The 26,738-nt window shown below is 52.4% G+C and overlaps 3 protein-coding genes across 5 annotated transcripts; 1 reads left to right on the forward strand and 2 right to left on the reverse strand.

The window, feature by feature from the left end:
• The first annotated feature begins 46 nt into the window (after positions 1–46).
• LOC122372748 (dentin sialophosphoprotein-like) lies at positions 47–8,046 on the forward strand. Of its 2 annotated transcripts, none has more exons than XM_043350289.1 (6): positions 47–294; positions 914–1,078; positions 1,325–2,533; positions 3,447–3,562; positions 4,157–4,480; positions 7,777–8,046. In XM_043350289.1, the coding sequence occupies exons 1-6, from the start codon at positions 213–215 to the stop codon at positions 7,873–7,875; spliced, it is 1,995 nt and encodes a 664-aa protein (XP_043206224.1). In that variant the 5' UTR covers positions 47–212; the 3' UTR covers positions 7,876–8,046. The 2 variants fall into 2 exon arrangements, with proteins under 2 accessions (XP_043206224.1, XP_043206223.1); XM_043350288.1 differs by having other exon boundaries at positions 74–294; positions 1,325–2,444; positions 3,490–3,562.
• A 695-nt stretch (positions 8,047–8,741) lies between these two features.
• LOC122372747 (betaine--homocysteine S-methyltransferase 1-like) lies at positions 8,742–14,030 on the reverse strand. 2 transcript variants are annotated; one of them, XM_043350286.1, is made up of 10 exons: positions 13,923–14,030; positions 13,312–13,366; positions 12,586–12,715; positions 12,210–12,345; positions 11,538–11,700; positions 11,151–11,310; positions 10,508–10,675; positions 9,978–10,092; positions 9,515–9,628; positions 8,742–9,230 (listed from the first exon to the last, which is right to left on the reverse strand). In XM_043350286.1, the coding sequence occupies exons 1-10, from the start codon at positions 14,000–14,002 to the stop codon at positions 9,131–9,133; spliced, it is 1,221 nt and encodes a 406-aa protein (XP_043206221.1). In that variant the 5' UTR covers positions 14,003–14,030; the 3' UTR covers positions 8,742–9,130. The 2 variants fall into 2 exon arrangements, with proteins under 2 accessions (XP_043206221.1, XP_043206222.1); XM_043350287.1 differs by having other exon boundaries at positions 11,538–11,714; positions 13,923–13,994.
• A 7,467-nt stretch (positions 14,031–21,497) lies between these two features.
• On the reverse strand, positions 21,498–24,265 carry LOC122372741 (serine/arginine repetitive matrix protein 1-like). The gene is made up of 3 exons (XM_043350275.1): positions 24,146–24,265; positions 23,018–23,091; positions 21,498–21,981 (listed from the first exon to the last, which is right to left on the reverse strand). The coding sequence occupies exons 1-3, from the start codon at positions 24,263–24,265 to the stop codon at positions 21,498–21,500; spliced, it is 678 nt and encodes a 225-aa protein (XP_043206210.1).
• Between the last annotated feature and the right edge of the window lie 2,473 nt (positions 24,266–26,738).

Genomic DNA, 26,738 nt, shown 5'->3' on the forward strand with positions numbered 1-26,738 from the left:
CAGAACAAATTATGAATAAATTGAGCACTTTTGTGTGCGCCTTGTCATTGTACTCAAATTGTACTTACACGCGGGCTTGCACGCGGGATCAAAACGCGGGACGCTGGCAATTTTGCATCCTTTGCATATAGGTTCATTTTAGGTTATATTTGCTTGCCTTGGCATTGATATTGTGAATCACTGTTGACAATAAGGTCCTATATACCGCTGACATGGAGGGACTTAGGTCGGAAGTCAGTCAGAAAATTAAGAAAGCGATTCAGGCGAAGCTTCTCGAGCTCGGCGTAACTGTTGGTAAGTTGTGACCGCCATCCGGGTTAAGGTGATTTTCAAGTTAAATCAAGTGAAGTACGGCAGAACAGTTCATGGCCAAGAAACGGCAAATTGTTTCATGCTTTTATCCAGCTCACAAAACCTTAATTAATTAGTTATGCTGGTGTTCAGGTCACTAGGCTCAGTCAGTTTGGTACCAATGCCTTGCTATACCTAGGTTTCTATTGTCTAATATTGGGTAGTCATAAAACAGGCATTACAGTTGTTTTTCCAACCAAGGAGAGGCACTTTACCCAAAGATGCTTTCTAATAAAACTAAACCAAACCTAACCAATCCTGACCTAACCTTACCAGTTACCAGTTACGTACAAACTACGTACAACCTACAAGCTAAAACCTGCTACCTTAAACCTACAACCTACAACCTAACCTACAGTGCCTCTGGTTGGAAAAAGCGAGTGTGATGCCTGCTTTACTACTACCTAATTTTGTGACCATGTAAATCTTACAAAGTGGGTACCTACCTAAGTGGTAAATGACCAAAGTGTTTACATGTTTACCCTGCTACATAGATAGGTACTTACTGAGGCACATGACAATGCTGATGTACCAGGAAGTTACAGAATAATCTATATTTCAGATGATGCCTTACCTGACTACATTATGGTGTTGGTGGTCAACAAGAAGTCTAAAGAGCAAATGGAAAATGATCTTGTGCTTTTCCTACAAGGGAAGACAACTGCTTTTGTGGAATGGCTGGCTCAGATCCTTGGGAGACTTCAGACTATGAGTATGCAGGCAAAAGGTTTGTTTGCAAGGTTATTGGAAATTTCAATGAATATGAAAATAATGAATGTGAAAATAATAGGCATCTGACTGTCCTTTTGTTATTTTTTGGCACTAATACTACTCTGAGGACACTAGCATCACTTGGATATGTGGCACTAATAGCACATGTAAATCAGTCTTGATTCATAGTGTTGAACATCCAGGGAAAATCATCAAGTTTTAATGCTATACTAAAATGTAATGAAAATGCCTGCCATTTCAGAGAGGGCGGCCAGCAGTGGAGGCAGGAGACCGGTCGCAGCACCCGGCTCTGGCTGCAGTGCTGATAAACGCTCGCCACCGCCTGAGGAGCAGCCAGCGGAGAAGAAAATACGTCTCGACCCACCGCCGGAGCAGGGGAGCCCTGTTCAGCAGTCGGCCTCACCGGACCGGCAAGAGGCGGCACCAGACCGTAAATCGACGTCACCAGACCGTAAATCGACGTCACCAGACCGTAAATCGACATCACCAGACCGTCAGCCGACGTCACCGGACCGCCAGCCGGCGTCACCAGATCGAAAATCGACGTCACCGGACCGAAAATCGACGACACCGGACCGCCAGTCAGAGCCGGCGTCTAACGATGCTAGTACAAATGGCCTTCCTCGTGACTGTCAACCGCGCCCAGATGAATCGCCGTCTCGCCATTCCAACTCGAGTGCCTCTCCGGCACACCAGGGCTCGGAGTCTGCCGCCGCCGCTTCAGCCGTCTCCAGGCAGTCTAGGTCACGTGATTCGTCCAAGTCGCGACGGTCCGAGTCACGTGGCACGTCCGAGTCTGAACGGTCTCCGTCGCGTGATACTTCAGGACCTCGACGATCCAAGTCACGAGACAGCTTAAAATCCCGTCAATCTGAGTCACGTGATACATCTAGGTCTCGATCTGAGTCACGCGACACGTCCAGATCCAAACGGTCCCAGTCACATGACAATTCCGGATCCAAACGATCTCAGTCAAGTGACAAATCCAGAGCTAAACGATCCCAATCACGTGACAAATCCAGAGCTAAACGGTCCCAGTCACGTGAAAAATCCAGGTCTCGGCGATCTCAGTCACGTGATACATCCAGCTCTCGATCTGAATCAAGTGACTCATCCAGGTCTGGATCTGAATCAAGTAACACATCGAAGTCTCGACGATCCGAGTCGAGTGGTACGTCCGGGTCAGACCGGTCTAGGTCACGTGACTCTTCCAGTTCTGGGCGATCCAAGTCGCGTGACACGTCCGGCTCCAGTCGGTCGGTCTCTCCAACACAGCCCAGGTCGAAGGGATCACCCAGTCGAAGTTCCAAAGTCACCGAGCCGCCCGCGCGCGATGGGGCCAGCTCTGCCGACAGTGACGGCGCGGCGGGCCGGCGGCGGCGTCATCCGCGCATCTCGTTCCTGTCGACTGATGACGGGCCTTCGGGCCGGGCCCGCTCGAACGGTAACGGTGAGTGCTGCCATCTGCCCCTGCGACGGGGTGTAATTCTGACTACCCTCCTGACCGGGTCTGGGTGTGTAGGTGTATCACGGGTCTCGGGACTGGACATAGCCGGGTTGTGTCATCGGGAAACGTTCTATAGGTAAACACTTTTCAGGTGTATGGTTGGGTCTTTTGGCATTTGTAGATTGTCTGTCTGTCCGTTTTTCGCTGCTCCATTTATGCCCCTGTCGACTACTATGAACGTCAAACCCCTTGAGACCCCACTTTTTTGCGATAATTTTTAAAGCGTCAAATTTCGTTGACAATATTATGGCAATGTATGTTTCAGAACCTGCCGAAACTTTTATTACTAAGGTATTTTGACGCCAAACGATTATGGAAGGTACTTCTCATTCACTCGTAATGCTAAGGTCAATTCGGGCCCGGGCAGAGGCTTGCGCTCGGCCACACTCGAGCCCCGCCACCAGCGCCAGCTGCCCTAAATGCAATCTACCAGCGCCCGCTACCGCTACCAACTACCGCCCACCATCAAGCCTGAATGGAGCGAGAGACGCGAGTGACCGGTCGCCGGGCAAGGAGCGCCGGAGGGGTAGGGCGGAGCTTAGCGCTGACGTCATTACGTGGCTCCGCCTCATGAGCGCGTAGCCTCTACCCAAACAGCAGATTCGTTCCGTGAAATTTAACATTACGAGTGAATGAGAAGTACCTTTCATAATCGTTTGGCGTCAAAATACCTTAGTAATAAAAGTTTCGGCAGGTTCTGAAACACACATTGCCAGAATATTGTCAACGAGAGTTGACGCATTTAAAAATTATCGCAAAAAAGTGGGGTCTCAAGGGGTTTGACGTCCATAGTAGTCTGCTGTTCCATTTATGTATCTGACTGCTGTCCTCACCGGCGCGCCGTCCGCTGCCACAGGCCCTCCAAGAGTACCGCCACCGCACGATGTACCGACCACCGCCGCCGCCGGAGGACGGATCATCAACCTGCGAGAGGAGTCGACGTTCCCGCCGGCTGGACGGTCCTCCGAGCGGGTTAGTGAGGAGGAGGAGGAGCGGGTCAATGGGAGTCAGGATGGATCAGTTGGTGCCAGAACCGAGTCAATGGGAGCCAGGATCGAGTCAGTGGGAGCCAGGATCGAGTCAGTGGGAGCCAGGATCGAGTCAGTGGGAGCCAGGATCGAGTCAGTGGGAGTCAGGATCGAGTCAATGGGAGCCAAAAACGAGTCAACGGGAGCCATGATCGAGTCAATGGGAGCCAGGGGATCAGTGGGAGCCAGGACAGAAAAGTGGGAGCCAGGACCGAGTCAGTGGAAGCCAGACATGGGAGCCAGGGTGGGTAAATGACAGCCAGGACGGGTAAGTGGGACCCAAAACAGGTCAGTGGAGTCAGAACCGAGTCAGTGGGAGCCATGAAGTGTCAGTGGAAGTCAATGTCCACGCCTGCCTGTGTTGTAATCAGCCTATAACTATGATATTTGTATATATTTGTCATGGTTAGAAATGCCAAGTGTTCGTTGCTCAGTTTTATTGGTTTGAGACGCATTCGTGCTGTGGTCCTGCTCGTTATGTACTCGTTGTATGCGGTGTAGCCGCACTGAGCCCGCTGTCTGTGCTCGCTGTGTGCAGGCCCGGCATGGCGGTCGGCCGCGGACGGCGGAGGGCGGGGCGCGCGGGCCGCGGTCGGCCGTCCGGCGCTCGTCTGCCGCTGACGACTCGGACGGAGAGGCCGAGGGACGGCCGGCGCCGGCCGTGGCCAGCACGGTGCGCGTGACGGACCGGCCGCGGCCGCCGGCCCACCTGCTGCCCCGGCCCGACATCCTGGTGCGCGCCATGACGGATGCGCGGCGCTCGACCAGCGGCGCGCCGGGACCGGGGCAGACCGGCCGTCGGCGCCGCCGCCGCAGTGGGGCCGGCCGGCCGCCGGCTGCTGGGCCAGGTGCCGACAAACAGGTGAGGAAACCCTGACACTGGTCCTGGGGGCGAGCGTAGCGTCAGCCTGCTGTAGTCTAGGTGCATGCCATTTTCTCTGTCACTTGTTACGGAACGAGCGAAGCGAGCGGAGTCTTTCCTTAGATTAACGGAAATTTCTGAGTATGAGCGGCCGGTCGGCCGGTCGGCCGGCCGGCCGTGCGGACGCTTTTGCGAGGCTTATATCTCAGCAACCACTTGACCGATTTACATGCGGTAATTTTTGTAGAGTAGCTTCATTCCTTCTACCAAGTATTGAACTATTCCCGATGCATGTGGGTGACCCCTTACGCACGTGCCACGTGCAAAACGAAGAGGTGTAAGTTTTGTAATTGTTGCAATATCTGGGTAACTACCATGGGTGTAGTTTTCCAAAAATCATTGGGGGTGCTCAATAGCTTTCAGAAAGGCCTGGCATTCCATAGTTTTTGTAGTATTTTTTTAGCTGTTCTTTTTTACTGTAGCCATTAGGCATCATGCAAGAAATGATGTTAAATCGGTTCGAGAGCTTGTTTTAATAGCGCCACTGTAAAACAATTTTGGCTCACCCAATGCATTAACCCGCGCGGGGCTGGGGTCTCCACTCTCCAGCCGAACGCGTGGGGCTGGGGAAGATAAATTTTACCCCCCTGTTATCTCCCGAACTATTGGTCCGATTTGGAAAATTCAAACGCCAATCGAAAGATCTCATCACGATAGCTAAAAACATGCACTTAATTTAAAGTTTGAGGTCAAGGTCAAGGTCAGGTCAAGGGTACAAATTGCAAGTTTCTACAGTATCGGCCTTGCACCGTAGTTGCCGAAGAATGGAGTCATGGACTGAGATTGATTGCCCAAAACGTGTTTGGGCCTGACCTTGGCCATAAGTTTGGCAGGCCAGGTTTTGTACTGGACCATTTTGAGTCAACTTTGAGAAATACATAACGTACAACGGTGGTAAAATCGTTGCTATAGGTATAACACAGTTTACCCGCTCCGGGTGTGAGGGAGGGGTGTGGGGCAATGAGTGCACTGACGTGGCGCCCTCGAAGGGCCGGTATGGGATTAAAGCTCAGCTACACTAAGGGCTTGTGTGGTGCCTTCAGTTATCGGTGGCATCCTCAGAATCACCGGCGTAGGGCCTTCAGAGCCGCCGGTAAGGGAGGCACCGGTGTGGGGCCGCCATGCAGGTGCCGGTGTGGGCGATCAGAGGTGCTAGTGTGATTCTCTCAGAGGCGCCGATGAGGGTCCTTCTTACAGGCGTTGCTCCGGGCCCTCATAGACGCTGGTGTAGAGCCGTTACAGACGGGTGTGGGGCCTTTAGAGCTGCTGACACGAACTCTCTAGGTACAAGCCGGCAGGGGGTCTCAGTGACCGGCAAGGGGTCCTTATTAGGCCGGCAGAAGAAGTCCTGCGGGGTCCTAAGAGACCGGCATGGTACTGTCAGACGCCGGTGGGGCCCTCAGGGTCACCGTTGTGGTGCCCTCAAGTCACCAGTGGGTGGCCTTTAGATGCACAGGTGTTGACTGTTGGGTCCTCAGAGCCGCCGATATAGGGCTTTAATAGGCACTGGTGTAGAAACTCAGTTGGGGGTGTGAAACCCTCAGAGACACCGGTGTGGGCCCTCATAGGCACCGATGAGGGCCCCCACAGTTGTCGTTATGGGGCCCTCAGAAAAATAAGTGTGGGACCATCACAGGTGGGAAAAGTCCCTAGAACTTTCCCTCATTGGCCGGTAAGACCTCTCAGAGGCCAGTAAAGGCTGAAGCAGACTCTTTCCGCGTTCAGGAAATCGCATGCGAGAGCCTATTCAAAAACATTGTAATTCCTCTCGCATCAATCGCTCGCGGGAGGTGCGTGCGATTGATGCGAGCGTGCTTCCATGTATTTGAATAGGCTCTCGCATGCGATTTCCTGACTGCGGAAAGAGTCTGTTTCAGGCTTAACGGGCCTTTGGAGACCACCGAGGTGTCCTTAAAAGCCGCAAGAGGCCCTCAGAAGTCGGCGTGGGGCCCTTATGGAGACCTTAGTGTGGCTATTTAGGGCCCATGAGGTGCTCTAAAGAGCCCCACAGGGCCCTTCTGAGTAGAAATATGGCCATCGTTAACCCTCAGCGGTCAAATGGCGCCGCAGGGCCTCGCAGGGCCTCCGTGATGAGGTACATCGAACTGTTTTATATGCATCATGTCAGGTATTTTAGGCTCGCCCCCCCCCCCCCAACTTGAAAATCGTTCCCGGGCCCCTGATAATATCAGATGTAATGTTAACACAAATATCATGCATCTTAATTTGTGGTGATTTATTCAATGTATATTCTCTTAGTCACTGAATTGAGTAAGCATAGTATTTGCATGATTCACTGGGCTCATTACAGTACTAGGAGATGGACATTCTGATTATTGAGGGCCTTGAGTCAGCTGGGAATGTTTTGAGGAGGCTGGGGGTGCTTTAAGAAGGCAGGGGGTGCTGAGCTCAGGATTGGGGGTGCTTGAGCACCCACAAAGAGATATAAAGTTACGCTTATGGTAACTACTTAGCCGATTGCGCTGAAAGTTGGCATGTAGGTAGGCACCCAATAGGCACTGTATATCCATGTGCCAGAGTTTGGGTGCTGCTGCACGTGCGCACGTGCAGGGGTCGTTTCCAGATCTCGAGAACGGCTCGACCGATTGCGCTCAAATTTGGTACACAATTAGGGACCGGTTAGGGTGCCGTGCAAAAGTCAGTTGGGACCCATTTTCCACGTGCGCACGTGTAGGGTGCCGCTTCCAGATCTCGAGAACGGCTGGGCCGATTGTGCTGAAATTTGGCACATCGTTAGAGACCGGTTAGTAGTGTGTCGTGCACAAATCAGTTGGAGATGGCCCCTCGCAATTTCGCACGTGCAAGGCCCACTCTCTCGCTCGCTCCGTTAGTCGCCCCGAAAGGCGTTATACTGGTATATGATTTTATGTATTGTAACTATTGCATGCACTTTGAATACATCAAAGTAGGAAATTTAGGTGCACGCACAACAATGATGCAACTATATTTTTTTATTAATTTGTAAAAAAAAACGAGTGGTTTCTCTGAAGCTTCCCATTCTTGGAATGCTCATGAGCCGTGCTGTTTGGTTGACATGTCAGGTTTAGTGTCCTCACCAGTTACAAATTAAATTAAATATATACGGCGTGTTTTATGACTGGCGAGTGACAGCGCCAGCCTCCTGTAACTGACACAGACCAGACACGACCCAGCCGCGGCGTTTGTTTGTGGTGGGCGGGTGTGTGACCTCCGCCCCCCCCCCCCTCCTCCCCCAGGCAGGGTCGTTCGCTGGTGATCTGAGAGCTAAGCTGCGAGCCGTACGACAGGGCGACTCTGCGCGCCCGGCCGGCGGCCGGCGGCGGCGGCGACGCTGACCGCTGCTTCAGCTCGTCTTTCAGTGAGGTCGGTCCGTGCCCGGCACCCCATACCGGCACAGGCGGCACACGACCGCTGCACACCATTGGGCCACAGCATCTGTGGCTAATTCATGTACATTCACGCTAGTGTTATTTCGGAGATGTCAAATAAAAAGTGATAACGATCAACACACGTTTGACAATGTTTATCATTGCTTCACTTGCTAGTTTGAAGGGATGACTCGACAAAAAATTAGTTTAGTCTGTCCTCGTAGTATTATGGCCCCACCCCTTTCGGTAAACACTACTGTTTATTGCTCTTCACAACACCAGAATATCCCATTTCCGAAGGCTTCCGTGTTTGTTTTTCTCCAGAAATTGTAATCTGGCATGCTGCTACGTGTCAGAACCAGTAGACCGCCAACATAGCTGATGCTCAAAGCATATACTCTGGTGTCAAATGACAAGGGTGGGCCCAAAGCCACCGAGCGTTGAGAAACAACAACGTGCGTCTGGATACCGTCAAGCGTGTGATCCCACGATGTGGAGTGCACGCTGGACGCTTGGAGTACGTACGCTAGGCTGTCACGCAGGAACTCTAATTCATGGGAACTCAGGCTGATGGCCACGAATGTACCGATTGTCGGCAGTATCCTGTGATTTAACAGTTAGTGATCATGCTTCTCACTTAGAAAGTGGAGTGGGCTGCGGCATTAGAAAATAGCGTCCCAACGTACGACTACGTTGGGAGATTGAATATGCGCCTCCAAACATGGGACTATGGGGAGCGGCTTGCTCGGATAGTCAACGGGAAAATATGGCTGTTGAAAAAGGTGACACAGATAGCTGGTAAGCTTGGTTCAGTGCGAAAGCTGCAAAAGGCGTTGCATTTTAATCATTTTATTCATGAAGGAGACCTTTCTTGAACAGGAGTACTCTTATCACTACACTATACCCAGCATCATGGGGAGTACAAGAGTCCCATAGGAACGTTTAATGATTAGGTACCCGTGAATATGGCAAAGGACTCTCTGACGACCGCCAGCTAATATTCAGAGCCTTTGGAGTGCTGCTTCTGTATGCCCAGCCGGCCATGAACTCAGCAACTGCTGTATCGGCCATAAACTCAGCAGCCGCAGGGGTCGGCCCAGCCGGGCATAAACTCAGCAGTTGCTATCAGCTCAGCCGGCCATGAACTCAGCAGCAGTGCTGCTGCTGTGCGCGCAGTCGTTCATAAACTCAGGAGCCTTTGTGCGCCTAGCCGGCCATGAATTCAGCAGCCGCAGCAGTCGGCCCAACCGGCCATAAACTCAGCAGCTGGCTTGGGCTCCACCGCCGTGGGACAGACGTTCATCCAATATTCCTTCGTAGATCTGAAAAACAGGGATATCGTTGTAAAGATATAAATTCAGCCATCTTTATCTGTGATGACTGATGACATTATCACAGACCACAGTGCCTACTATGTTGTGTGGCAAATGCTCGCGCAAACGTTTTGTTGTAAGTTCATAGCGTGCAAACTTTGGCTGATTTAAGTCGTGATGAAGTTGTTCTTAATGTTACGTATCTGGACAGAATCGGATGGCATCAACTGTAACTCCCCGTCAACTAATTGTGCTGGAATCGCTGTGGGACGACCGTCTCCCTGTGGACGGACCTCTTTGCCACCTCCGGGTCGTCGTTATTGGCGAGCTCCGGGGCCCAGCCGCCGCTGTGCGAGGCCAGAGGCGCGACACCGCCGGCTTCCTCCTGCAGTTCCTCGGCCATCGCCCTGAAACGGGGCCCAGCTAGCTGAGCACAGTGAGCTCAAACAGGGCCACATTACTGAATACAGTGATCCCAAACTGGGCCGCATAGCCGAGCACAGCGTGCCCAAACGGGACCGAAGCTCAAATTACTGAATACAGCGAGCCCAAGCAGGGCCGCACAGCTGTTTGCTGAAATAAGACCCCCATACCCGAGGGCAACACATACCTGCTCAGGCTGGATTAACAATCTACATAGGAGAACACAACAAAGCCTTGCTCAAACCGTAAAAGTTTCACTCAGACTCGTGCGCCCACGTTCTGGCGCCGCTTTGATGCTCCTGTGGATGCTCGCGGTCAGTGCTCTGGTAATACCTGATGTGGTAAACGGTACTGTAGCAGCAGCCGCCGATGTAGCGCACGCCTTCCTTGTAGGCCTCGCGAGCGAAGGCCCTCGCCTCGAGCCGGTTCATGACGTGCGGCTCCATGGCTGCCGGACCGCGGGAGGGGTGGGCGGAAAGAGATCACAATAAACGGGGTCGTGTTGTGGCCTTTTGAGATAGGCTCGCTCCCGCAGGTGTCATTTGAGATAAGTAGAGGAGACTGGGGCAAAGCCCGAAAGCCCCAATAAACCATGTCAAGAGCGTAGAGACCGAAGCGAAGTGGCCACCCCGCGTTTTAGCCCGCCATACTAGCGTCAGCTCCAGCTTATGGTTGCCGATAACAGTTATCTTTGCGGCCGTTCGAATGAGTCATACCGGGGTTTCCAGCCCGTCGTCATTATTCCGTGACAAATGGATAGGCATTTTGCCCAGGTTATTCATCTTATTTTCCCAATATTCTTACGCTTTTTGAATGGTGGACCGTATCTTCGCGCCAGTTGGCGTGGGGGCGGGCGTTCTCACCGAGGGGCCAGCCGGGCAGGTGGTGTGCCTCCGTCCCGTCGTCGGGTGTCTTCAGACCGTTAGGCTGAACGATCAGCGGGCGGCTCAGGCCGGCCGATTCCAGAGCGAGCCGCATGCGCCGAATCGTGGCCAGAGCGTTACGTGGACCCACCGCGCAGTTCATACCAACTGTCCATGGAAGATAAGGGTAAATACGTAGACATAACCGAAATCACGAGCTGCCAGCAAGCCTCAGACCGATATCGAGTATCTGATACCGGGCATAAACACCGTGCTACTACAGGTGATAGGGACAAGCTGAAAAGAAAAATGCGTATCAATGATAATGTTGTCAGTTATCTGGTTTCCAACTACCAGCTATCCGTGTATCCGCACGTCTGGCGACAATACGACACAATAACATGGTTTCCAACTACCAGCTATCCGTGTATCCGCACGTCTGGCGACAATACGACACAATAACAAAGAGGTTCGACTCAGTAGTTTGTCAGTGAGGTTGAGCATGCAGCAGGTAAAATTAAAGGTCAGCTCAAGGGCTCCTGATCGGCTACTAGTTCTATTGCTGCCTCATCAGACCTCCGCGCGTCACGCGGCAGCTGGTGAGACCCTCCGTCCTGGGATCGCGGGTCGGCGGGAGGCTCACCGACGTCGGCGCCTGCGCTGGCCATCCTCAGCGCGCACTGTTCGGGCGACACGCCGTTGCGGTCGCCGCGCGTGCCGATCGTCATACAGGCGACCACCGGCAGGCCGGTGCTGCGGCCGGCCGCAATCGCCAGCTCCATTTCACGGATGTCAAACAGCCACTGGGCGGCACACGAGGGGCGCGTCCCGGTGTGTCATACATCCGTGGCGGCGGTCTGACCTACGGTCAGTGGGCTATGGACGGTTCTACTGCATAGGTATAGTTCTCTGTACAACGGCATATGCCAAGTTTTTATCAATCACATCTAGGTATAAACAAAAATACCCTCCACATTAATAGGTACTGCTTGATGGGAAGAAAACAAAACGAAAATACTGCGGTACTCACCTCACAAACGATGAAGTCCACGCCTTCTTCCATGATGGGTTTCAGCTGTTGTTTGTAGTCGGCAATGACGTCATCGTCCGAGGCGCCGCTCTCGAACACGGGTGTGGCTGTCAGGGAGGCCGAGATGAGCTGGTCGCCCTCCTCCGCCACCTCCCGAGCCAGCCTGCCGACGGCCGACTGACCTCAGACTGATAGACTGATCTCGGACAGACGTAGGTACTGATGTCAGACAGACGAACTGATCTAAGGCAGACGGACTGACTGATGTCAGACTGATAGACTGATCTCAGACAGACGGACTGATCTCAGACTAATAGACTGCTGATGTCGGACAGACGGACTGATCTCAGACAGACGGACTGATGTTAAACTGATAGACTGATGTCAGACAGACGAACTGAGGTCGGACAGACGGACTGACATCATACAGACGAACTGCCGGCGGCGAACTGATCTCACAGACGGACTTCCGACGGCGGACTGGTGTCAGACAGACGCACTGGACTCAGGCAGACAAAACAGACAGACCAGACAGGCCAACAGACAGATGAGGATGCGATCCGATGCCTTTTGCGTGGGGGGAGATTCAACGTGAGTAGCATCTGATAGGTATCTCCATCCCGGATCTGGCAATGAAGGAATATACACAGGTACACATGCAGCTGTAGGTACCTGCACGCCGCGCGGTTGATCTCCTCCACGGTGCAGTCGAGGCCGCGCTCTTTCATCTTCTGGTCGTTGGAGTAGAAGTTGAGCGCCTGAAGCACGCCGGCGCCTGCCCTGGCAAACTCCCGGTGCAGCTCTCGCACTGCGACCCAGTACAGTGTTAGTGGTAGTGGTAGTCATACCGAGTAATCAAGTAACTTACAGTGTTAACGGTAGTCACACAGAGTAACCGAGTGGCGAGTAGTGTCCGCGGCGCTCACACCGAGTAACCAAGTACCTTTCAGTGTTAACGGTAGTCACACCGAATAACCCAGTACAGACAGCGGCAGTCGCCGGATTGTTGCCTAACGGACGGGGCCAGGTCACCGTGCAGTGGACCCACCTGCTGACGGGTGCTGGACACACACCTCGGGCGTCCATATGCCGGTAATCGCGTATCCTCGTCTGCACATTTCCGACATCATGCCTCCGTCGCCGATCACCACGCCATCCTGAAGACGCTCCAGAAGACCCTGATCGACGACGGTTTAAAAAGTGTAAAAAAAGTTCTGCCGCAAGCGTTGTCTCATTAACCCGCGCGCATGACAGGGATATTTTCCAAACACGGTTGACTGGGGAGAGGAGGGGGGAGGGCTCTACAGAACCCCTTTCTATGCTTATCTCAGGCAGCTTTTGCCAAATTGTCAGGGAACTCTTGTGTCAGGGAAAACTGTTGTGCCGATTGTCAGAATTTCTAAATCTACGGTGTAACATAACCCTTGAAAATTGTCTGACGAAACCTAATTTTATTGATCTCGAGGTCACCGGTGCCGTCACGGTCAAAGCAAAAATTATCAAAATTTCGGCTTTTTCACAGTTTGAGCTCTGGACGCCTGCAGTGCTTACCAGTCTCATCAAGCTCATTTTTGGTTTACACATTCCTAAATATAGGTATGCCTAAAATGCCCTGGGGGTACCAAACTTGTACTTCGAATTTTTCAGATCAAGGCTAAGTCAGCCTAGGTCACATAAACTTTATATCATGCATGGGTCACGTGACACATGTTTTATGGTCCATTTCGGCCATAAAACAATGACCCCAATAGGATGCGAATTAAAACATACTTACCTTTTTGGCGTTTGACGTTGAGCTCCCGGGCATCCTGCACCTTCTTGAAGAACACCTGGAAATTGGAATACCTAGTGGTAATGTAGTAAAAATTGAAAATAGTATTGGGTTTGATTGGATATTTTTTCTGATGTCAAATGATTAAAACTGATATAAATTTATTTCTATTAAAAAAGTTGATGACTAGAGGGACCTCACTTGATGAAATACACTAGCGAATTTAGACTCTCAGCCAGCCAGCACGCAAGGGGCGAAATTGGCGATAGTACGGAGACCTCGTGCCTCACCTTGCCAGTGACGGGCCCCCTGAGCGAAAAATAATCGCTTAAGTTTGAAAGAAGTTACTCGTTTAGTCCTAACGATTGTTTTTGACACCTTACTACCTTTTTTATAAATTATCGGGTGTGGCCGAAAACGTCCCTTCCCGCATCATGGCGAAGGTGACAGAGACTTCCACCCGGGCGGGAGCGGTGAGTAAGGAGGCATGCTCAGCAGCATGCGCATGTACCTCTAACCGCCCACTAAGGAAGATGTCAATATGGACTTAGGATAGGTAGGTGCTGCCGTGAAGTGATAGGTGAAAATGATTTTTACCCGCAGGCTTCACCCACCTTCCTTGCAGCGAAGCTGTCGACGTCGTGTGCCAGTGCTGTCTATGAGTCGGCCGTCGCGTTGTGCCTTCTGGGCTCATGGTCTCTCGCCCGTTCCGGACCACTGATCGGACACCCCGTGCGCATGCGCCTCACAAACGGCGGCCAGTTATAAATATACAACTCGGGTCTGAGGCCCCAGGCTATAGCGGCGATATTGCCAGGACGCTGCAGCCTGTTGTTTACAGTGATCTCTATTCTCTAGTCCATTATCCCGCACCGTGCTGAGCTGTACGACCCCCCCCCCCGTTATTTCGCAAGCGCCGCCGGTTTAACCTTCACCCCAGTGGGGGGGGGGGGGGTCATATGTTACCACCCTGTCGCGTTTTTTGTGTGTGAATAAAAAACGCGCCGCGCCGCTTGGAGTAGCTTTTTGTACAGTCCACAGCAGAAGTAATGTGGGGTTTCAGTCATGGGTATGTTCTGCTTCTGAAGCTTATGAACGATTAACCAGACTACAATGAAACTTTGAATGTAGCTTATATGTATCGTCACCCTTGCAGCTGCAACTTTAGCTATTGACATCTTCTTTTCGATCACTCCGCATTAAACAATCGCCAGTCAAAGCCAACCGTTGAGATTGGTAAAACCCTACATTACTTTAGCGTTGGGCTGTACATCAATTTTGGACAATGTGTGAAATTTTTAACCCCAGGTCATGTCAGGTCAGGTCACCAGATCAAGTTAACTGACCAAGCCTAAAACAGTTTGCAATCATGTCCAGCCTGCAGTGTTTGTCAGAAAGGTTTTAAACTTGGTGAATTGCATGATGTTATGGGCGCCTATAATTTGTATACCTATCTCGGATTTTTTATATCCGTGACCTAAGGTCAGGCCAGTTCCGTGACCTTACCATTATAAGTCAATAGAGAAAATGAAAATGCCTCTAGACCCGTGTGTACGCATAGGAACAGTCCAAATATTTCAGAATCACAATCATTTGGACCACCCGTGACGACCAATGTGTCTTTTTTTCCTGATAGCCTCTAGAAAGGTCATCCGAGGTCATTTGAGGCTACAAACATATTTTTACCAATAACTCTCGATTGGAAAGAGATAGGACGCTGGGGATGACCTTATTGTGTTTGTCTTCTTGGGACGCATCGAATGATATGCAACATGACCTTTTCCGATCAGGTCATGACCTTGACCTGAGGTCAAATTTTCAAGTTGACCTTTCAAGGTCAAATTATAGTTCATTCGACGCGTCTCGGCGAGAGGAACACGATTATGGCAATAGAAATGTCTTGGCTCTTTTAAGTCAAAAGTTATTGTCGAAAAACACTTCGTAAAAACAGCTATTTTTGGAGTTTTTGCCCTCTGGAGGCTAAACCGTTGACCTGAGGTCAATTCTGATGATAATCTTATCAAAAGAAGAGTTCAAAAGCTATCGATTGCTTTTCCATGTGTTTTTCTAGCTATCATAGTTCCCGAGATAAATGCATGTTTTCTGAAAATTATAATGACATTGGCAAATTTTGACCTTTGATGACCTCCAGTGACCCCAATATTGCTCTAAGATGAAAAATGACGGGAATACTTTCAAACGTACGCATTGAGAGCTATCGACTTCATTTACCGCGTCTTTCTAGCCCTCTTAGTTTTTGAGTTAGAGGTGGGTGGTAACATATGCTCCCCCCCCCCCCCACTAGGGCGAAGTTGGCTGAGACCACCACTGGGGCGCGGGTTAAGATTGAGTATCATCGGCTTCCTCTCATGACGGGCAGCACGCTCGTTTTTCTGCGAAGCTCTAGCTCGATCAGGGGCCAAACGCGAGGGGGGGGTCGGGTACCACCCCACCCCCCTTGTGCCGTCGAAGGACGCAAAATGGCCTATGCCGGCGAGGGTTAACCCTCGGGCCCGACCGGGTTAGTGACCTTCTGAATGACCTGCATACGTAACAATAATGACAAGTTGCTTCAAGCAAAAACACCTCTCTCAAATGAAGATACTTGACAATTTTGCGCATCGCGCAAACTGTACATACCTGCTCCAGTTTATTGACAAGTCTCTCATTAATAAATATTCACTTTACACAAGCACCAAACATTCAGCGGATTACACAAGTCAATTGAAGAGTGCTAAGTTCTGAGAGGGTGGCAGAGTGTACACTGTATCACGCTTGGTACCGATAGGGTGGGTGTATCACGCTCAGTACTGAGAGAGTGGCAGGGTGTATCACACAGACGGGAAGAGACGTACGTAGTACGCACGACAGCGCGACGGCATCGGAAGGGACCGCGCCTTCAGCACGGGTCCAGGGTCTAATAGTTGGTATGAACCATCGGGCACCGACGCCATCTCTCAGGCTTCGGATCCGCAACAAGGCTGGCAGCTTTCGTCCGTTTTGAAGCACACTGACATGCAATGTAAAGGCTAACTATCACTATCTGCCAGGTGAACCATCGTCAATGCTAAAAGTAAAGAAGCTTCATTCCCGGTGCAACAATAAAATGCAGGTTCTAGTACTACTCATAAGGTGCACCTTAGCTCAGCTCTGTCTAAGCGCATCTCAGTCAATGCCACAGTCCTTTATTGTTATCACTCGGTAGTCGGCAGCCTTCATGCTACGACCACTACACTGGTCCCTGGCGTTTGATATTCTCGTCACATTCACGCTACCCGTCGGTCGGCAGCACCTACCCACGAATCGTCACACGAGGCCACCTCAAGTGGTGACACCCCCGTACGGAGTGTCTGAATACGCCGCTGCGTAGCGCTGGTTGAACGACTTCCTTAGGGAGCCCCAGAAACCGGTGGTCTTCGTCCGGTATGCGTTGGCGTAGTTGTTGACGTTGATGCGGCTGGGATCGAGGGGGCTGCTGCTGCGCTCACTGTCCGCAGCCGGACACGGGCCGAGTGCGCGCTCGTCACGACGTTGACGCCACCTGCAGAACGCCATCAGCCCTACGAAGATGAGGAGGGCGCAGCCGCCGACCGCGCCGCTGGCGATCACGGCGTGCCGCACGGCCGGACTGATGCCGCCGCTCGGCGGAGACAGCTCGATGTCGAAGACAGTCGAGTCCACCTGGTGCTGGCCCTCTCCGCCACCACCGCCGGCCGCCGCCCACATGGCCTCTGTCTCCTGGTTGATCCGCTCGAAGAGCTCGTCGTGCGGCAGCACGGTGGGCAGTGCTGGCTGAGGTTTGTGGTCGGATAGTGGTGGTGTGTCCAGCCGACGCGGAGGGTCGCCGATTGGCGCCGGTGGCAGTAGGGTGACCGGGCGGCCGTAGATGGCCGGTGCCGGCGAGAGAAGTCGGATGCCCGGCTGAGTGTCGCGCTGTTGGTCATCGTCATCCTCTCCCAGTGGCACAGACAGTGTCATCGGCTCATCCGGGTCTCCTTGGGCGCCAGGAAACGATGTGGATGTGGTCGGTGTATATGAAGAGGTGGCAGGAACTGCTGTGGTGGTGCGTAGCGACGCACGCCAGCCTACGCCATTGTATTCTTCGAGAATGGCGGTCACGTTACCCCCGCCAGAGATAAACTGTTTGAGCGTCTGCTTTCTTATGCCAAGGATCTCCTTAAGGCTATAAATTTTGCCACTGACATCGGCTTGTGGTTTGATTGTAGACAGTTCTTCGATGGCATCGTCTTCAGTGTCAGGAGAGGGCGTTGCAGAATTATATTCCAGAAGCAACTGCTTGACGTCACCGCCCCTTGCCAGAAACTCGGGCAGCGAGACCTGCTTCTGTTCGAGAATCTCCGCCAGACTCCACTGCTTCGGCCGCCGAGGGGCCGACTCTGTCCCAGGGTTGACAGCGTTTTCCAGTGGACTTCGGTCAGAAGGCAGCTGTTTCTCACCACCCGACGAGACTCCGGCTTCCTTGTGATGTTTCTCGTCTGGCTGGTATTCGTACGGGAGCTGTGCACTAGACTGAGCTCCAGAAGGGCGCCGAACCTGGGGGTCTACTTGGTCTGTCCGTGCGGTCGTCGGGGTCGGCGCAAGCGTCTCATCCGTCACCGGGATAGGACGGCCCTCTCGTCTGGCACGCAGTCGATCTATAATCGCCATCACGTCTGCCATTGTGTAGTCGCTTCTCAGAAAGGCGGCCAGGCTCTGACCGGACTCTACGAGCATTTCTGCCAGACTGAACGGCTGGATTGCTGACCGCACCTCGTCCAGTGATGGGGACGCGGTGGCTGCTGCGCCTGCGTCGGTGCTTGGGTTGGGTACCACCTCGAAAGAGGAACTAGTGGTCGCCTGCGTGGAAGAGGAAACTGGCCTAGTGATGCGCTGTGTGGAAGTGAAGGGTGAACTTTCCTGGCTGGTTCTAGTCTCGTCGGTCGGTGGAGACGAAGGCTTTGTCACAGCGGACTGAGTACTGGTGACTGGAGCCCCATTCCCGAAGCGGTAGAACTTTGAGAAGGTTGGTCGTGACTGCAGACGTGGGATGGGTTTTCTAGTGCTTTTCTTTGGTTCCCGGTCGAAGTCCGTGGGCATTGTAGAAGACTCATCAAGCTGGTCATTGCTGTGTTCCTCAGAGGAATGAGTTGAAACTGAGCTTGCTCCTTCCGTAACAATGTTGTCACGGTATGTGTATGGAGCAGCATTTTGTTTTGTTGTTAGGATGGTTGGCGCTGACGTTGTCGCATGCTCAACAGGTGTTGCTAGATCCTGGCTCATAGCGGTGGACAATCCGTCGACCAGCTCCGATATTGAATCCTCAGTTGACCGTACTGTAGGGACCTGTACTTCTGGCTCTGTAGTTGAGACAATGTTGGGAAGCGTTGTCTGAGTATCATCATATTTTGTCATTCCCACCAGGTCATTGTACGCGGTTTCTGTTGCAATAGTTGAGAACTGCTGATCAACGTTGGCCTGGTTCATATCATCCACGTCCTGTTGATCGTTAGGGGCTGCGGTTGATGTCACCGAAGTCTGTTGATAACTGTCTGGCATCAACTCTCTAACCATACCGCCCTTGTGATGAGGGGCATCGATGTCGTCTGTCATTCCAAGCTGATCGTCAGAATACGCAACTGCTTCTGTCATGTCAATCTGTTCATTGGAAGTGTCTGCGTGCCCATGATTTGTTAGATCGAGCTCGCCATCAGAAGAATCAGTCGCTGCGTCCATTTGGAAGTGATAGTCAGGAGAGCTTGTCACAGTATCTGCCCCGTCCTGCTCACTGCCCGCGAACTCTGGGAAATTCGAGAAGAGGTACAGACTTGAAGGAGTCGGCGCAGAGCTGCTGGTGAGCTCTGGTGCTCCTATTCTGTAAGGATGGCTCGTCACTGATGCAGTCGATTGGCTGATGCCCCGTGGCGCCTCCTCTTCCGTGTCTTGATCCTCACTGTACGTCACGGTAGCTGCTTCAGTTGACGATTCACTTGTGCTCAGAGGCGCGATACCTGATTTCGTGTCCATCAATACCGGTTGCCTTGTTTGGTCGACGTGTGATAAATCACCATCGCCTAGACTGCTTTCAGAGGTTGACCGAACAATGCCTAGCTCTCCTCGTTTTGTGGTTGATATTGTTTCGTCAGCAGGGTTTCCTGGCGAATATAGCACAGTTGTAGCAGTGCTCGGATCGATAGTGGTCGCAGCACTCGGCATATCAAATGCTGACTCGTCGTTGTTAGCAGCAGCGTCAATATTTGTTTTTGAATACGGTAGTCCGTTTTCTACAGACGTAAAACCATTGATCGACGCCTCAGTTGTCAATGGTAGCTCTGTGTCATCGTCGTAGAGCTCAAAATCATCATATGCAGCGTAATCAATGTCATTGGTTACTTTTGCTGTCGAAGTAGCTGGCGTTGAAGTGACCTCTGCTTCATGGAATATTTCTTGGAGAACTTCCCCAACAACATCGTCTATCAACCCACCGTACGGTGACGGCTTGTCGTTCCAGTAACCATTCTTCTCGTGTGAAGAAGAGGCTTCTGTGCTAGCTTCCGTCACCGCAGGCACAGCCTCAACGACGTCAGTACTGTGCGAGCTAGTGACGCCAATATACTCATCATCTTTGTCGTGACTTGTTTCGAAGTACATCTCCTCCACCTTTCTTTTGGAGCCAGGTATACTCTCCTCAAAGACATTGGCTTGTCTTTCCGATCCAGCCATCTTCTGGCCGGATGTCGTTTTTCTTGATTGAGTGTCGTGGGGCTGGTCGATTCGCCTGGACTCTGCACCTCTCCTGCGGCCCGGTTTTTGCAGCCCTCTGCGTGAGAGCGCGTCCTCCAACTCTGTCGCTTTAGTAGTGCTATAATCATCAGACTCCATCCTCTCAGGGTATGCAGCTTCCTCATGCTCCGTGATGGCAGTAGAGACGACATCCTCCCGCTCTGTACTGCTAGAAGGGGTGATGGTTCTTGTTCTGTGACCCCAGCAGAGACTGTGTCCTCCGGCTCCGTCGTTGCGGCAGTGGCCATCTTCACCGGCCTTCTGGTTACCGCTGCTGGCCGGAGCTCCATGAACTCTGCGTTGTGATCGTACCAGACGTAGTCTCGCTAAGTATCAATGATGTCTTCTTCACCATGAGCCTCTGAAGCTAATGGTGATTTAGAAGTCGCCGGGAAGGCGAGGGGTACGTCCACATTGCTTAGATCATCAGTCTCATAGTCGTAGTAGTCGTAATATGCATCATCGTATTGGAGAGAGTCTTCGTCTGCGCTCTCGATGGTAGGCCATACGATCTTGTTAAGCTCTGCGAGTCTTTCATCAGACAGCTCTTCTTTCTCTGCGTTTACCTGACCGACGTCACCTTCTACGGCTTGTTGCGCTGTGTTAGCTTCCGTGACACCGACAGAGTCTGTAGTGGAGTCACTGTCAGAGACTGTGCCAATCATCTCTGGACCCGTAGATTCTGTGCTTGCAGAGTCCGTAGCCGACTCGTCCTCGCGACCTCCGAAGGGTCGACCCAGCGGAACCCTTATGACATCCTTGGAACTCAGCGGTGCGCGGCTCACCTGGGATTCGTATCTGTGCCGCCTGTGGACGACAGGAAGTGTTTTCAGGTCGTCCTCTTGTGCGCCCAGGCCGTTCCCTGACTCAGTCAGCAGAGCTGAGAGCGCCGCCAGCTCAGCAGCTACATGGACAGGCGAGTGGGGCTCGTAGGTCGCTGGAACACCTGCTGATCCCCAAGTTTCCCTGGCGGGCAGACGGGTGCGCTCGACGACGTTCACCGCCGGCGGACTGGCGGTTTCTGCAGTCTCCGGCGTGGTACGCATACCCTCCGATGCGCCTGGCCCGGCGTCGTACCGCTCGCCGTCGTCATACTGAGTGGTCTTTTGGCCGTATTCGGTGGGGGTTTCGGGTCCCGCTGCATCCTCTCGTTCCGTCGCCCCCAGCGCGGCTGCCGCCTGGCTGGCAGCTGCTGCACCCAGTGCCAGCTGAGCGTAGTGGGCGGACGGCCGCAGGCCCCACCCGTCCGGCTGATCGCTACGCCGCTCGCCAGGGTTTGTCGCGCGTGTGACTGGGTGTGTCACGCTGCCCCGGCCGGTGTTCGTCGTCCTTGGCCGCCAGGGCCGCCGCGCTGGCTCGGTGGGGGAGCGGCAGAGGCCTGCCTCGGTCGCTCGGTGGCCGGTTGGTCATCAAACCACGGTGTTGGCCGGGGTCCTGAGCGGTTGTCTGACGCACCGCCGCCGCCCGCTCTGCGGCTCCTGTCGTCTGGTTGGGCTCGGAGCCGGCCGCATCCGTAAGTCTGTACCTAGCTGTGAGCCGGCCGCCGGTCTCTCTGGAGGGAACGCCTGCTGGTGCTGGAGCCCTGCCGGTCCGTCGGCGCGACGAATACCTCCGGGCTGCGACCTCTCTGACGCTGATCGGTCGGGTCCCCTCCAGTTCTGGACATCGGGCGCTTCTGCTGGTGCGCTGGACGACGGCAGCGCCCCTGGTGGCGGCCGAGGGTACCACTGGTACTGCTGGCGCTCGCGGGACGGCGAGAAGCGCAGGCTGGGCAGGCGGCCGGCGTGCGGTGCCGTTAGGTGTGAGAGCACGGGTGGCGGCGGTATCCGGCGACGCTGCCCGCTCGGCCGGGGGTCGGCCAGATACAGGGGCCGAGAACTGCTGCTCTCCGGTCTGCGGACACACAGGAACAGTGTCACTGAGAGCGGCAGAATAGTCACTATTGGCGGCACAATGGTCACTAGGGGCGACACACTGGTCACTATGGGCGGCACAATGGTCACGAAGGGCGGCAGACCGGTCATTAAGGGCGGCACACCGGTCACTAGTACTACATAAGAGCGACAGACTGACAACTAAGGGTGACAGACTGGTCACCAAGGGCGGCAGACTGGTCACTTGTTGGACGGCAGTTGTTACTTATAGCGACAGACTGGTCACTAAGGGTGGCACACTGATCACTGACGGCAGACTGGTCAAGGGCCGCAGTCTGGTCAATAAGGTCGACAGACTGATCACTGAGGGCGACAGATTAAGTGACAGAAGACTGGTCACTAAAGACGGAACACCGAACGGACACTATGTGCGGCAGACTGGTCACTAGGGGCGACGTGATGCCAAAGACACATTAGCTCCTATGTTTTTGGATAATTTGACCAACGTTAATCATTGGTGGTGAAAGGTGTCCGGATTTGGCATTATCAGTCATCATTAGTATCGCCGTAAATGCCTAGTCGCCTACCCCTACGTTTTTATGAGGAGAAGAAAGCTCCACTTGACAAATGAAACAAACAGAGTTGTTTGTAGTAATCATGCTGCTACAGACTGTTCTTTACACATGATGATAGACAAAACTGACGCTCATTTGTGTTTGGATGTCATTTGGGAGAGCGTTGTCGCCCCCCCCTCCCCAGACAGCCCGCTGCCCCGGCCCATTATAAGCCCAAAGCTTCCGCTGCCTCGCACGCCGTCACCCTCCAATCTATGCAAAGCACCTGGTCGCAGCGTGCGTGATAGGGAGCACAGCAGCCGCCGACACTGAAAGTCAGTCGTATGCAAACGAAACTGGGCCAATGTAAATCCGGCGGATGGGAACCGGTGCCGCGCCGGCCGGCCGGTATACGGGAGCCGTGCCTGCGGCCGTCCGCGGCACTGGCTCATCTACTGTGGTATCGGGGCGGCAGAGTGTTGCAGAGGTGGGTGTAAATACCTGTCTGCCGGCGACCTCCTCCTCCAGGGCGGCCAGCTCTGCCGCGTGCTCCGCGAGGACTCCTGAGCCAGCATCTGTCGACCGGGAGACGGGGTTAGTGACAGCTGTATTAGTGAGGCGGGAGGGTATAGGAGATTTATGGAGACGGGAAGCGGGAGCGAACAGACACTTTTACGAGGGAAGGCTCAGAGTTCAAACAGCTCTGAGCCATGTGCGGATAATTGAGATGGGCAGTGCCAGATTATTGACAACTGCACCAATGGCGGACAGCATGGAGCCGCTTGATGAAGCAAGATTAGATGACAGCTAACCATATTTGCCTACATAGGTACACCAAACAAAATGATCATCCAGCCACGATCACGTGATGATTAACCCGGCAGGCGGTGGGCCTACCAGCCACCTTCCGCGCGGTGGAGGGGGGGGCATTTTTTGCCCCCCCCCCCGTATCTCCGAAACTACTGGACGGATCCGAAAAATTCAAACGGCGTTCGATAGCCCTGTCAAATTTGTTGAAGGAAACCAAATTTCATTGACCTCGGGGTCACCGATGACGTCACAGGTCAGGTCAAAGATAAAATGTTTCACCGTTCACGGGGCTTCTAGGGAAAGCGCTATAACACCGAGGCGCTATAACATTTTTTGGCGCTATAACACCAAAATTCGAAAAAACGAAATAGCAGTTTTGTAGCCCTTTTGATTCTACACCTTTTATGTCTGTAACATTTTTCTGTATCTCTAAAGCTGTAGGCCTGACAGCTCTTCCCGCGAAACCTTTTTTTTGGGTCGAAAATGGCAAAAATGACGTCACTCTGACGTCATTAGCGGCCAACCTATCATAGCCTTTAGAAAAAATTTTGGTCACCATGTGCGCTAGCTGCTCACGGGAGGGTACTGAAAGTTTGGTGACGATCGGCGCAGCGGTTCTCGAGATATATTGAAAAAACTAAAGGGGGGGGCAAAAATGCCCCCCCCCCACCACCGCCTGGAAGGTTAAAATATCTAATATACGCATACACTAGCTGATAAGGCGTGCACAGCGTGTCCGCTACAATGCAATAGAGTGGAGCCGAGTAATCCCCAGTTTTCGAGTAGTTTTAGTATGTAGTAGTAGTTTTCTAGTCTTACCTCCCCGTCAAACTGGACGTTGACCTGCGCTGTGACGACCGCGACTGACATCAGGAAACCGATCCAGACCAGACCAGACACCGACTCGGGCACGCCCCTGCCGAACAGATGAAACAGCATCGGCCACCAGTCAACTGCATGGCGCAACAGCCGGACGGTGCAAAACGAAATGGGTCAGTATCATGTGTCATGACATAGGACAGGTTTAGTAAGTCTTCCCACTTATTTTCTTTACAGTGCTATACAGTGTTCACTATTCACAGCTATAAAATCCGCATGAAGGATGTGTACGGTATTGAGATCAAATGTCACCAAAAGCACTATTAGGTAAGTGTAGGTATTTGGTATGCATTGGGGCACGTTACCCACGCTCTACGGGGCAAGCTGAGGGTCTAAACTCCCCTGTCTTTCTCCTCGAAACCTAAAAATGTCGAATTAGCCATTAATCTTATAGTACCTTTTCCCATATCACTGCAACAGTGAGATTGTCCGGGGCTATTCGCACATTTCACGGTACCTCCATGACGTTTTGTACGGCACCGATCAGTGCGCCTAATCTAATCACATATAACGGCTTTAAATATTTGCAATAACCCGCGCCGGGCCGGGGGGTGTTTGTCTGTTTGAACACCCCCTCCCCTGCGGTTTTTCGCCTAATCACATATAACGGCTTTAAAGGGACCCTCCCACCTTAACATTAGTTTTGAGTTGAGATAGCCAAATTGGTGGCCATGGCCTGAAAATACCGGTTTGGGCATTCACAACATCGAAAAATGCTTTAATTCGGAGATATGGAATTTCAAACTTGCAGTTTTCGGATTCTAAGGGGCTAATGCATTGGTATGCCCCCTTAGAATTTGTGACGTCAGCGGAGATCTAACGATTTTTAAATCTTTTACTAAAACGTTTGGCAGCACGCGGTGGTATATGCTGCTTTGCGCGCAACAAATGCCGCACTTTCAAATAAAGTCGCTAGGAACAGCGGAGATCCCAAAAAGTAAACAAAAGTAAAAGTCTAATATCTTGAAAACCGGTGAATTTTTTCGATGAAATTTGGTAGATATTCATTTTTGCTCTTTCTGAACCGAGCGACATCATTTTCATGCCAATTCATTAACTTTTTTGAAGGTGGGAGGGTCCCTTTAAAATATTTGCAATAACCCGCGCGGGCCGGGGATGTTTGTCTGTTTGAACACCCCCCCCCCTGCGGTTTTTCGCAGATATCTCAAAAACGGCGGCGCTCCGCGCCGCTGTTTTTGGCACACCTCTTCGTGCATCTTTTCCGCACATGTTGTGAAAATTTCAGACCCAGGTCGCCTTAGGTCAGGTCACCAGGTTACGCCAAGTGACCTCACCTCGGAAAAAATAAGAATGCTCGTCATAGCTACACTGATTGATCGATTGCCTTGAAACTTTCAGCGATTGATAAGAGCAACATTATCAATAAAATGTTCATCTCGGAATTTTGATATCGGTGACCTAAGGTCAGGTCAATTTTGCGGCTCTCCATTATAGGTCAATGGGAGAAAATTGAAAAGCGTCTGTTTTGCACGAACGCTATTCTAGACACTCTCAAACATCGAGATGTAGGTAAAACTGACACACTGAACCGGAAAATGGCAACTGTGACCCTCGTTATGTCCCCGAGGTCATCTCAGGTCACGAACAGAATCTAACAGTTTTTCGCTAATAACTACTGATAGAGGCGTGCTAGAGCGCTGAGAACGCCTTAGATGTGTTCGGCTCGACGTTGCGGATCGACTGATATGCAACATGACCTTTTCCGGTCAGGTCATGACCTTGACCTGAGTTCAAATTTTCAAGTTGACCTTTCAAGGTCAAATTATAGTTCATTCGACGCGTCTCGACGAGAGGAACACGATGCTGACAAAAGTATTGTCATGGCTCTTTTGAGTCAAAAGTTATTGCCGAAAAAAACGCTTTTCGTAAAAACGGCTATTTTTGGAGTTTTTGCCCTCTGGAGGCTAAACCGTTGACCTGAGGTCAAATCTGAGAACATTGCCCAGAAAGGTCTGTAAAAGGGCTATCGAATGCGCTTTTCCGCGGCGCTGTAGCTCTATCGGTTCCCGAGATAGCCGTTGGCAGTTTCCAAAATGTTGAAATAGTCAACATTTTACCTTTGGTGACTCTCGTGACCTGACCTTTGACCTGATCTAAAAAATGACCTAGGTGTTTTCGTCCTTATTTTGGACGTTCTTTCGATTGCCGCTTACCGCGTGTCGCTACGTGGCCCAGGAGCCGAGTTAGAAGGGGAGTGTTCAGATACCCCGCCCCCCGGCCCGGCGCGGAATCTCAGAGCACCGGCCCGGCGCGGGATAATACAACACATTGCCCTTGAATAGCTCCTTTTGCCAGCGGCCGGAGAGTGACGCCGGGTGACGGAGCAGAGCAGGGAGTGACTCCGGACGACGCGCGGCGCCACTTCTCTCCCCGTCGAAAGCCGGCGTCACGCCGCATGGAGCGCACATACCGCCACGGACGGACGGCCACAGAGGCAGGGCCAGGTGTGTGGCTGTCGACCCGTACCAGAACAGACGCCAGTGAAATCGAGAGCTGTGTGCATAGTTACAGT

Source organism: Amphibalanus amphitrite, unplaced genomic scaffold (genome assembly GCF_019059575.1).
Source record: "Amphibalanus amphitrite isolate SeventyFive unplaced genomic scaffold, NRLGWU_Aamphi_draft 001394F_arrow, whole genome shotgun sequence".
NCBI lineage: Eukaryota > Metazoa > Arthropoda > Thecostraca > Balanomorpha > Balanidae > Amphibalanus > Amphibalanus amphitrite.